The 12246-nt window shown below is 36.6% G+C and overlaps 1 protein-coding gene across 4 annotated transcripts in view; it reads right to left on the bottom strand.

Annotated features, from left to right (window-relative positions):
* Positions 1 to 12246, bottom strand: part of NCOR1 (nuclear receptor corepressor 1) — a 51888-nt gene that overhangs the window by 38520 nt on the left and 1122 nt on the right. For 2 of the 4 annotated variants that reach the window (XM_010024344.1, XM_010024322.1), the window contains exons 2-9: positions 11329 to 11468; positions 8974 to 9169; positions 7077 to 7259; positions 5071 to 5184; positions 2690 to 2746; positions 2202 to 2254; positions 1673 to 1739; positions 509 to 681 (exon numbers count right to left, since the gene is read on the bottom strand). In XM_010024344.1, the coding sequence (XP_010022646.1) occupies positions 509 to 681; positions 1673 to 1739; positions 2202 to 2254; positions 2690 to 2746; positions 5071 to 5184; positions 7077 to 7259; positions 8974 to 9169; positions 11329 to 11468 (983 nt within the window). The remainder of the gene's footprint in view (positions 1 to 508; positions 682 to 1672; positions 1740 to 2201; positions 2255 to 2689; positions 2747 to 5070; positions 5185 to 7076; positions 7260 to 8973; positions 9170 to 11328; positions 11469 to 12246) is intronic. The other 2 variants (XM_010024329.1, XM_010024337.1) reach the window with 1 other exon arrangement.

Raw genomic sequence — 12246 nt, 5'->3', positions numbered from 1 at the left:
ATGCTCCACAAATCTCTGTGCACTTCAGCAGCTTAACTCATAGTCTCACTGAGCACTACAACCTATAAGCCTTTGCTAGTTAAGCCCTTTTCCATATTTCTTTTGGAAAATATGGGGTTTCAGCAGGTCTAAAAAAGAGGGATAAGAAAGCACCAATTTGGACATCACTAAAGCAGCCCAACAGGACACCAAACTGATGACGTTAGCACTGCTGACAAAGCTGATAGGGAAGGACAGGAAAGGGTGAGACGTAAGACAGTGGATATACAAGGACAGTCACGAAGACCCTGACGATGTGAAGTGAAACTTGAGCTCAATGCCATGAAACACAGTGAACAAACGAAAGAACATTTTAGTTTATATCATATGATACATTGACATTCCTTTCAAACGAATAAAATGATGAGCATAAAACAACCATTAAGCTGAACCAATTTTGTTATAAGTAAGTCTAAAACTGAAGTTCTAAGATGTATTTTGTAGAAGTATTTCAAATCCATGGCAATACCTTTGGAATCTTTCTTGCTGTTCTCTCTGCTTCCGGATTTCTGGAAATTGTTTTTCATAGTATTCTCTTGTTTTGCTCTCCTTCGCTTTCCTGCGTGGATTATTTTCTATCCTGTCAACTTTCTTCTCCCATGCCTCCATCAGCTGATCATAACGTTGACAGATTTTCTGTTCCTGTTAAATTCCAAAAGTAAACCTTGAACTAAACAAAAATACACTAAGACATCAGTTCATATAATATGAGTAGGCTCCCAGAATGAACAAGAGTATTTTTCCTCCTCTAGCAGCTTCCATTTTGAAGATGACACACACCCAATTTCCAGCAGAGAGAAGGTGAAGAAGTGGATATAAAAATGCAGATTTTAAATATTACACACTATTTCTTTGCTTTATACATCACAACAGTATTTAGCAACTGTTATTACTGCCTTCCAGAAATCTCACATCTTCTGGTACCAGGCTTTTCATTAGTGGAATTGGTTTAATTTTTATTTAAATGTTTAATTAATAGAATGGGGTTGGAATGATCACAGTATATCCTCAACCTCAGCCATATGTAGGGAACTGCTGCTACATAAAAAACACCCTAGGACTGTAAGAATAAAATACTTCATTACATTTTCATGGTGGAATCTTCCAATTCGATATATAATCTTCTGCTATTCATAACAACAATAATGATCTTTCAGACACCACCCAGAAGAGCCTTTTGACTTTGTATCCCACTTGCTACAACAGCATGCAAGAGAAAACATTGTATCAATTAATACTGGTGTCTAACATATACAAGTTGGATTAAAAATGCTATCAGACTTCAAAAATCAGAAATCTGCCCTATTTTCTTTCAGGTACTATAGCTACTATACTAGAAAAGAAGTTGAGAGAGAGGCCAGGCATGACAGTTAAAGATTTTCACTGGGTCTCTTCCATACATACTCTTTAAGAAGAAAAGCTTTTTCCTTATTTTAGTTCGAATGGTTTTCAGCCAAACAATCAAAAAACCAGTTCTAAACCTGCAGTTTATTTTCCAATAAACCAACAGAATTTTAGCTTAAGATCTTTTTCAAATTGACAGGTTTTACATGATATTTGAGGATGCAAGTCAAGGATCCAGACAGAAAACCAACTACTATGTGTTCTTTTTATAAAAACATGATAATATTACCCGTTGTTTTCTTGCATGGTTTCTTCTTTTAAAGAACAGTATTAGCTTTTTCCTCATCACTTGGTTTCTGGAAAACAAAATTAGAACAAAGTACATAAGAATTAAGCACTTCAAAATTATTCAACAAAGCCTATTAGATGTTAGATGCCAGATCATTATGAAGAAAAGTATTTATTTTTGGGTATAGAAAGCAGAGAAAAAATTCCTAATGAAACAATCATCTAACTAATACTGTATTTTTTCAGATAGAATATTCTTGAAAATAGGTAGGACACGCAATTGAGACACAAAAGCTTCCAATTTCAAGCTATGTGCTCTCCTTCACCACAAGAAAAATAATTTGCTAAAATGAGTAAATTTGGCTTAAGATGATACACTTTGGGGGAGTGTAATTCAGCCCTGAAGCTAAGAGGTTTACAGTATATTGCTAAAAAAAAAAAAAAGTAAGTAAGTATACAGCTACATTTGAAGAAGTGGAGCAAGTGTAGATCTCTTAAACAGCACAATGACAAGAGATTAAAGCACTTACGTTTTGATGTTTTCATGGTAGACTTTTGTGTCTGATGGTTGGTTGTAAAGTGGCTGCAATTTTGGATGAGAAAAGGTATACTTAGGATGTCTCAATATATGCAATTCTAAAAGTACATGCAATGTATTTAACAATATTTTAGTATTCTAACAGTGCACGCAATCTGAGATGCAGCAATCTGAAAGGACTAGAAGATACTCAACTCAAAGCATAGGTTACTTAAAATTAGATTATAACTACTTATGTATATAACAGTATTTATTTTATTTTTTGTTCTCGTATTTCAAACTGTTCTCACAAGTAGATTCCAATCTGGTTTTAAAATGTCAATCAGTTCACTCAAGCCCCAATTCACCAGTGCATTTGAACACACAGTTCCTATATACATAAACACAGAACTACATCTGTTTATCACAACAGAATTACAGCAACTGGCAACACATAAAGGGGCAGGGGGGGAACCAAAACCAAATCCAAGCCCAACTTACCAGTTCGACTTTTGGACCAAGACCTTCAAATATCTTGTGAGCTTCTTCTGCTTTTTTCTGAAATTAAGATTTTTGTATAGTCTAAGTAAATAATCTGAAATTAGTGTCAAAAGTGTATTTGAACTCTCACTTATGCTAGGTGCTAAACCCCTCTCTGCCCAAACTATATCTTTTAATCTACTTCTGCAATGTTGCCTCAGCAAATCAAGAAACATGTACTTGAATTGTGCAGTTACTACTCTGATCTCTGTATTTGGAAGCTGATAGAGCATAAAAGCAGAAACTGACCTCTGCAGTTCATTTAATAAATAATACAGCAAATAATACAGCAAATAATGGTTAAGAGGAAGAGAAGGGTCCAGTAAAAGAAAGATTAGCTACCCTTGAAAAATCAAATTAATAGACTAAAATCCTCCAATTGCACGTCTGGGAGTGTGAATTAATGTGTACATACACAACCATGGAATTATATTAAAGGTCCTCCTTCCCTCACACTGAGTGAAGACATCAAAATAATTCTGACCCTAAAGGAGGCAGCTCTAGATAAGACAGTTGGCTTTCAGAAATTCATTTCAAGCCTGTACAGTCTTCCTAAGCCCTTTCTCAGCAGAGAAGGCTATCTGAAATAACCCAACAATCTAGTTCAAATTTGCTTCTTTCCCCCCAGTAGCTATATGTGCTAGCCCTAAGGCATTTGCAAAGAAAAATATAGAACAGACTAATCCATAAAGCAGTTATTATTAGAAAATGTTCTTCTAAGTTCTAACCTCTTTTCATGTAAATTCAATCTTGAGGAAGTATTTGGAACTCACAGCTGTACAAAATAATGATATATCAAGAAAATATTATAGTATTACCCTGGTACAATGTTTTTTCTGGTCTCAAAAGATTTAAAATTTAACTCTAGTCCTATTACTTTAACCAAATTTTAACCAACAGTAGCTGAATATTAAAAGTAATTATCCTAAACTGCATAGTTTGAAGATGAAAGCTGACAAGGGACTGTCCTCTTGTACAACTGCAGAAGAAAAGACACCAAACAAGTGCTGCATACACAAATGGCTTAACACATCTTTAATAACCCTTTAAGTAAGACAGTGAATATTGGCACGTGCTATTTGTATTAAGCCAATAAATATTGCCATTCTACACTACACACAATTCCTGATATAAGAACTCAAACCAAGTGCTAAATGGATTCACAAACGAATCAAGCTTGGTAATTCCCCTTATATATAGAATACCGTATGAACAGCTACACAGACAGAAGCAGCTAATAGATGACTATATACTGACACATTACTCCACCTCAGGCAACAGAGAAATGGGCTTCCTCATCTCCTAGCACATACACAACATGGGAATGCAATAGCAAGTTCAAAATTCTCTTGTAGAATCCACCAGTAACCAGTTAGCAGAGAAAGAGTAGCACAGTGGCCCACCAAGATGTACCTATTGCTGTATATTGGTTACATCAGTTTTTATAACATAGTAATTGCCCTAATGTCCTGTATTAAGTAAATATAAGAAAATGCAGAGACAGCTGGGGGAAGGGGAGAACAGGCTGGATGGAATGCTTGGGACACAATTCTACTCTAAAAAAATCTAGTATTGTGTTGCAGTTTTTTACCACCTCAAATTTTCAAAAATAGTTTATTGTAACAGAAGTTAGCTGTTCCTCTAAACTACAAAATAGAGTTGGGAAATTAAACAAACATATACCACTCTCACAAAAGATCATAATATGTTCAAAACCAGCGGATATCCAACTCGCTAATCTCAAACTACCAGGGGAAAAAAAAAGCAGGAAGCACTTTGCTGCTGTTTGTGATCTACTGAGCTCTTGTACTTTTCTCACCACTTACGCAACACAAGCTCACAATTCACCTACATACTGCTTCTTCCTATCTGTTCATTTAACCAAAGTGTCAGAAGTCAGAGTTTAAAGAGAAGGCATGGAATCTTGCAACATATGCAGTTTTTCCCTTCCAGCCAATTTAAATGTTGAGTCTTCAGCCAAGCTTGTCAGTATTTATGTAAGGAAAAGAGAATTTAAGACTAATTTCTGAAGTATTTTTTCATATCCATCGTGTGTGTTCATATATCCCTACATCTACCCATCCCAACATGAGGTTCTAGGGATGAGATGCACAGATTTGTTTCCCTAGGTTGCTTGCAAGATAAAAGAAGGATCCTGTGATTGCGAACATTCATTAAAGTGTCTTTCATTTAAAGAAGTAAATGAATATTAAAAGAGGGGAGGGCAAATCAATAAAACAGATGAAGCAAAAACTGCCCCACGGAAGTAAATTAAGACATAATGAATTTTAGTAGGGGGGTCAGATTCACAGCTACACTATTCAACTAAAAAGCACTCTTACCCGATTCTCATCGTAAATGATTTGGACAATACTGCGGTGTTTCTGTTCCACTGGAGGAGGGGAGACAGGCCTCTCTGGCTCTGGAGGCTTAGCAGCTTCTTCTTCAAGTTGTTGCTAAGAGACGAAAGAAAGAAAATCAGCCATCCGTACCATGTTACCCTTACCAGTAATTAGTCACCAGAGATAATATATGCAGCTGATCAACAGTTAGCACCGCCTGTTATTTCTCTTCTTAACTGACAAGGAGTGAATGAAATGGTTTTAATGCCAACAAGGACGATAACAAGGCTATTTTTTGTACTATTAGTAAACCAAATTAAGCATTTACAGGACTCACCTGCATTGAATATGGCTTGTTTTAGCTTGACATTTAAAGACAGTGTCACTTTCATCACTATTAAAGTTTAAGCAAAAGTATTAACTTTGGAGAACAGCTACACCAAACCTGCTTTTCACAGAGGAAATCATCCACAGCACTGGCTTTCTACATTCTAGATATTCCAGTGTCATTATTACTACTGTCTTACTGTTTAAAAAGGCACAAAAAGTCCTAACACTCCTCATCATTCCAAACGAACTTCAGAAATAAATCACTCCACATGTACTGAAGTTCCAAGATTGTTACAATACCAACAGCAAAAAAAAAAAAAAAACCCCCAACACCCTGTAATCTTTTCCTAGCTGCTACACTGCTGTGCTTTGCTTTCACACCAAATAAATCTGGTTCAGTGACATCTTCACTTTTTAATTGTAAATACCTTCATCCATGCCTGCCACAAAGATGCAACAAAGAACTTCTAACACCAGGGATCTATCCTGTCATACAGTACTGGCTAGAATGTGCTATATTGCCACGTAAGATTTCCAAATCTAACATTTTTGCAGAATACCATAAAAAGCCAGGCTCAATTACTGCAGGCAACAGAAACTCTGTCATTTTTTTAAAGTACAAATGTGCACAGATGAACTTTCATAGTTGATATGCATAGTACTTGCTGATTTTGTGGAAAAATGAACAAACAAGAAGATAAGCATCATTAACACACAGACAGGTACTTCATGACATCCTTGGGATTTTTTTGCTGAAAGTCACTTTATAGGTCAGTAAAATTCAGACATAATTAAATGCTTCCAGACCATAAAAACATACCACTCCAGAGTTGTCTATTTGTTCTCCTGGACCTGCAAGTTAGCGAATCCTATCTTGCAAGTAATTTCCTACAGAAGTCCCACTGAAAGAATAAAAAGGTAAAGCTGGTACTACATCTGTGGATCTTTGAAAGTCTTAAAAGGAAAAGGAAACAAGGACTTTGTTTTTGCCAATGAATAACAGATGCCTAAATTGAAGGGTGGGTTTAGTTGGCCACAACAGCTACTGGGAAAGCAACGACTGCTGCCAGTAAACATTTCCTTTGCCTCCAATGGCTGAAGTGCAGTTCTCTGATGCAAAACATAGCCCAGACCATACTAAAAAAGTGGCATTTCCTTCTTTATTTCTCTGCTGTCTCTGTTTACTCACGTCCTGCCTACTACACTTTCCCCAAGGCTGACCTTAGCTCCAGATGTTATAGGATCTCTTGCCCTTGTGAAAGCAGATGATCCAGGGACTTTTGTATAAGCTCGGGTTTTGGAGATCCATGCAAGGGATTCTCCCCTTGCACAGACTGCAAAAGAAGAAAGATGATAGTCTCCCCTCACTCAGAAGCCATCTTTAAAGCTGCAGTTACAGTCACAGTGCCCTTGATTCACTAGTCATCTAAAAAAAGCTCAATATAAATCCATCCACTGTTGGTGTTCCTCTATGGCTTCCTCCTATTTTCAAAAGTGTTTAAAACTACACGATGTCCAACCTCTTTAAACTTTCTAGCAAAATCATATATCTAGTCTTCCCTTTTTAGCTTGTTCATTTGGTTCATGTACCAAAAAAAATGCACCACCACCAAAAATGAAGCTTTTCCACACCTTTTTCACTGGCAGATAACAACAGTAGCGTCTGTTATGCTTACTTGCTTTTTCTTCAGTTTAAGGATTTGCTGTTCAACTTTTGCAATTTCACGATCTACACGGTCCATGCTCTGTATCAATTCTTCCTTTGACAGCTTTGAAGGTGAAGCATTTTGGTCCTCCCCACAAGGCTGACCAGAGATTGGAGAAGATGGTCCCTCATGCTTTCCTCCAAAAGCTGGGTCCTTTCATGGGGACAGGGTGGTGGGGGAGATTGAGAGAAATCAGTCATATTGGTAACATGTGAATGAGTGTTCAGTAACTAAACTAACATGCATGAATTGAAAAGAATTTTGAGTTATATATATCTCTGTTGAGAAGCTGAGTTAAAGTTTAATATTTCAGTTTACTAATGCTCCAAATATTTCAGAATTAACTGACAGCCCATTCATAGTACTGTAATTTCAAAGTCCACCTTCAAAAATAATAGCACACTTCAGTGTCTACCTTGAAACTGAAATAAGATCAAAATATCTTCCCTTATCTTCCCTAAAAGTAAACAGTATCTTTTATCTTTAAAGGAAAGTTACTTGAGAGCCAATCCTCAACACTCTGCACATATACTGATGAGGATATCCTTGCAATCATGACGAGTCTGATAAAGTACATCTGGAGTTAGTTATGGTTATAAATGTTGTGGTTATAAATGTTAAGTTCTCTTGAACTTAACACAACTTAAAAATGATGACTTAAGAGAGGACAGGTCACTATTAATTTGGCTTTGACTTTTTTTGTCTTTAGGGGTTTTTTTTGTCTGTTTCCAAACAGCATAATTCAACATGCTTCATGTTCTAACATCAGCACTGTTGTACCTTCTCTTTATTTATGTCCATGACTACCTAGCTGGCAAATGCTAGCTCAGCAATACAGCCCTCATTCAAGCCAATCTGGCTGAAAGATGACATGTCTGAATGCCTCTTCTCAAGATAATACCAGGTTGTATTTCTAAGCTGAGCCAGTAGATTTCCACATGTAGCACCTGGATAAAAACCCAGTTACATACAAGCATGTTAATACCGCTTAGTTTCTCCAACCCTTTTTGACCTTTGCCATACAACACAGCAAGTTACTAAGAAATCACATGCTATCATAATTTCACTTTACTTCACAGTTTATAATAAAAGGAATGGCAGAGAGAAGACAAGCAATCAGCTGTTTAAAAATCTGGTGCCTATTAAGATTTTGAATCCATATGGTGAAATTTTTCTTCACACAATCTGCGTGTAGAGACTTGAGCACTCACCTTCAGAAGTCACACCCTTTACACAGCACCTTTTTGGTGTGTGAGGCTGCATGCTTGTGTGTGTGCGTGAGAGAAGGTATTAAATATTACAGAGATTTGTCTGCTCTATACAAATAGCTTTCATCAATATTCAGTATCTACAATAGAAAATATCTACACCAAACTAGATTGTCCTACATTTACCCAAAATGAGGCAGTGACAATCAGTGTTATGTAAATAAGCAAATTCACTTTAAATGCTTAAGAAAGGGAAAGGGGGTGGAGGGGTGTACTTTGACCATTCAGTACAAATATTAATTATAGGAAAAAAAACAGATCTGCATTCATCTGCCAGCAGCTTTCAACTGAGAAGCAGAAATTTTTCATGCACTATACCTTAATCATTTTGCAAATGAGTTTTTAATGACTTAAGAGTGTAATGGCAACTCAGAACACCAGTATCTTTACTGTGTTTGAGGCAGACTTATCTCCTTGTTCTTTTTGTAAGAGTAACGTTGACTCACAACCACAATTTGTGATAATGTGTAACATTAAATTTCTGGGATTGAAAAATGAGCCTAAACAAAGAAAAAAAATTACCTAACAGCAAAGAATTTATTTGCTCACTACAACATAGTGAGTTGCACCTTCAGCAGCACAATGGAAAACAGCTTTACCTTCTTAATATCTGCAGATCTCAACCCTTCCTGCAGAGGATGTACTAAAGGCAAGACAGTAGCTGCACTGACACGCTGAAAATGGGATTCAGAGACTTGCTCAAGACGTGGTCGCTTAGATTCCAGTGAATCATGATCTGTCTGAGATGGACCTGGATGAAATTGCTGTTCATATCCAGTTCTCCTTTCCTGAGGCCTAATATACAGAAGAGAGAAACTAATAAAATACATGCTGTTCATACTAGAAAAATATTTGGTGTTTCTCAACCCTTTTCAAATATATAGCAGATGAAATACAGTGAAGTCCCTTCTAAACAGTAAGGCAACCAAATGTTTCCAAGTATGACCTTCTAAAACACAGGTTAAAATCCATTGAAAAAAACCAAAGTTTACTTGAATCTTAAAAGAGAGTTTAAATGCATGCCCATCATTACAAACACGTGAAGAAGCTCAACCACTGCTACAATGATACTGTTTAAATCAAAGCTCTGATTCAAACTGTAAACAAAAAAATCCATGAGATAAACATAGTATTATATTCCACTGAACACAGATGGCCACAACAGCTCCATTATTTTCTTTTTGCAGTCAAAATAATTTTTAAATATACACAGAATGCTTGAAACGGGCTACAAGTCTATTTGGAACTTGATCTCTACTAAAACACTACTCTATGACAGAAACAGTCATTGATTCAATCCATGAGTCATCTAAAACCTCCTCCTCCTTCTCTTCCTCCAAAAAATGCAGAACAACACTATCACTAGCTTCTTTACAGAGCAACGCACAGGATGTCCATAAAAGAACCTCATATGCTGCAACATCTTCCTATGAAGTGCCACTGAAGAGATGACAGTAGTTTCCTGTATTTTGCCAGAATTACTGAATAAGCTTTTAAAAATTTACAAAGGAGGGAGAGGATTTATTTCTGCTATATACTGACATTTTGAGAACTCTAAAAGCTATTGTGATTCTCAGCACTAAAACAGAGCCTTATTGGCATTTGGTTACACAAGGCGAAGGCAATATACGAGCCCCAGGTTTCACTATCACCAAGTTATTTCTGGGAATATTCTAATGAAATTTTAAGCTATACCACTATTTAAATAACATTCATCACTGGTATTTGTTCAGAACCAGGTATCTCAGTTATAACCAAATTAAACTGCTAGCAGTAATCCAACATATAAAGTTGTCCCTAGCAGATATACTTACTAAGAGCCCAAGGAAAAAAAAGAGCTTGTTATAAGCAGTAACACTTGCTTACGACTGCATATCAGCATACTAATATGCTAAAGAATTGAGGTGCATAAACCATATAGTAACTTCTCCCCTAAACAGAAGCATATTCTTGCTAATTTACTACAATCTACTTCATTTTACCCTGATCTATAGTGGGTTCTTAATTTCTAAATTTGATTTTCAGCGTACATCCAATATTCTTCAGGTATACAGTGTAATGAATGCTTAATATGGCCAGAAAACTTTCTTGAACCTATCAACCTCCCACTAATACTAATGTACATCTGAACATTCATCAGTATCCACCATGAAGTAACACATTTTACTGAGAAGATATTACCAGTCTTAAACTAAGTTACAACATATGATTCAATGTATCTCTGCACTCCACTTGTCCTCAGTTAACCTACTGGACCCAGATCAGTTGCAGCTACTTACAGAGACAGGAGTGGTATATGAGACTGACAAAAAGGGTATTTAAAACAAATGATATGAAGCTGTCAAGTGTCTTGCCAACAGTAGCATACAGTCTGATTTAGTCTTCTGTGCCTAGAAGTCCATTTTCTGCCACATTTCAGTGCTTTACAACTCTTACAACTCAAACACCCAATTAGCTCTATTGTTTCTTAACTTGCCCTGCCACACAGATATCATCTGTTGAATAAACAAACCTAATCTAGAAAAATACAACACATAATATTCACTCTAACAACTCTGCACTTGTTGCTTCTACTCAGCAAGATTAAATTATCCAAAGGTACAAACTCTACACACTTCTGGCCTGAACTGCATTAAAAAGCTTGTGCTGTGCACTTGGATTCTCAGAATTTTGTTGTTAGGAGAGGTGTGGGAAAAGTGAAGCAGACTGTCACTTTCTGTTTGTGAAATAAATGCATTAGTTAAGCCAAAGGGACTGAGGAATTACACACAGCTACAACACTCAAAACACAGGAGACCAACACTACTACAATGGAGCACTATAATGAAGCCCAGTACTTAGACAAAAACTGTGAAACACAGAAACCTTCCTATTCAAAAGTTGAAACTAACTTTACAGAAAGCACAGACGCATAGAAGATTCATATTCAGATACTTCAAAACCAGCAGCCTCACCTGTCAGAGCCTGGGTGAAACTCGGAAAGCAAGGAAGGCCTGCGCCGAAGTTGCTGCTGCTGTTGCTGCTGCTGCTGCAGGAGCTGAGTTGCCTGACTGACTTCCAGGTGAGACGAGCGATAATCAGGAACCGCAAATTCCTAAATGAAAGACACTTCTGATGTTAACAAGAACAAAGGTACAGAAAACAGGATCAAAAGAGTTTGGTGTCCCGGAATGATCATTTCCGAAGATACTAAATACAGACTAAGACCAGATCACTAGAACCTTAATCCAGCTCAAAAAATAAAAGCTTGTAAATGGCAGTTCTAAGTTTTGAATGAACTTTAAAGAGACTTATGCCAAGAATTTCACTCAACAATTTCTAACAAAACACAAATGAGTCAGCAGCAGAAAAATATCCATTCAAATCAATTTTGTGCATCCAACCACAAAGTGGTAAAATGAGAATATATTTCAGCCACCCTGAAGCCATTTCTTCTGTTACCACCTCAAAACATTTTTACATCAGACACTCTTAATTAGAACTAAGAGACAGACAAGACACACTTCATTCATAATCAAAGTGAGGTACGAGACAATTTATTTGTATATATGGGTCTTCGAAAGCAAAAATTTGCTTTAAAAAATGATATGCAGCTGCCATCAGTCAAAGAGAAGCTCTAGAAGACACACAATAGGTCATTATCCATACAATTTAGTTTTTACAAATTATCTGAAAGTAGCTATGGAGCATGCCAAAAAGCTCCAATTCTTGAATATCCTTTTGCAAACATGTAAGTTGAACAAACCATCTAAAGTATCCAAAGCAGGAGGAGAATTTAATTAAAATGAGAGAAACCTGAACTGTTCTGAAGCCAACAGCTAGTTCTCCATTGCCCACCATGCCATAGAGAGCACAGGATGGCAGAATGAACG

This window comes from Nestor notabilis, unplaced genomic scaffold, assembly GCF_000696875.1.
Source record: "Nestor notabilis isolate BGI_N333 unplaced genomic scaffold, ASM69687v1 scaffold19470, whole genome shotgun sequence".
Lineage (NCBI taxonomy): Eukaryota > Metazoa > Chordata > Aves > Psittaciformes > Psittacidae > Nestor > Nestor notabilis.
This window is presented reverse-complemented; position numbering and strand designations above follow the sequence as displayed.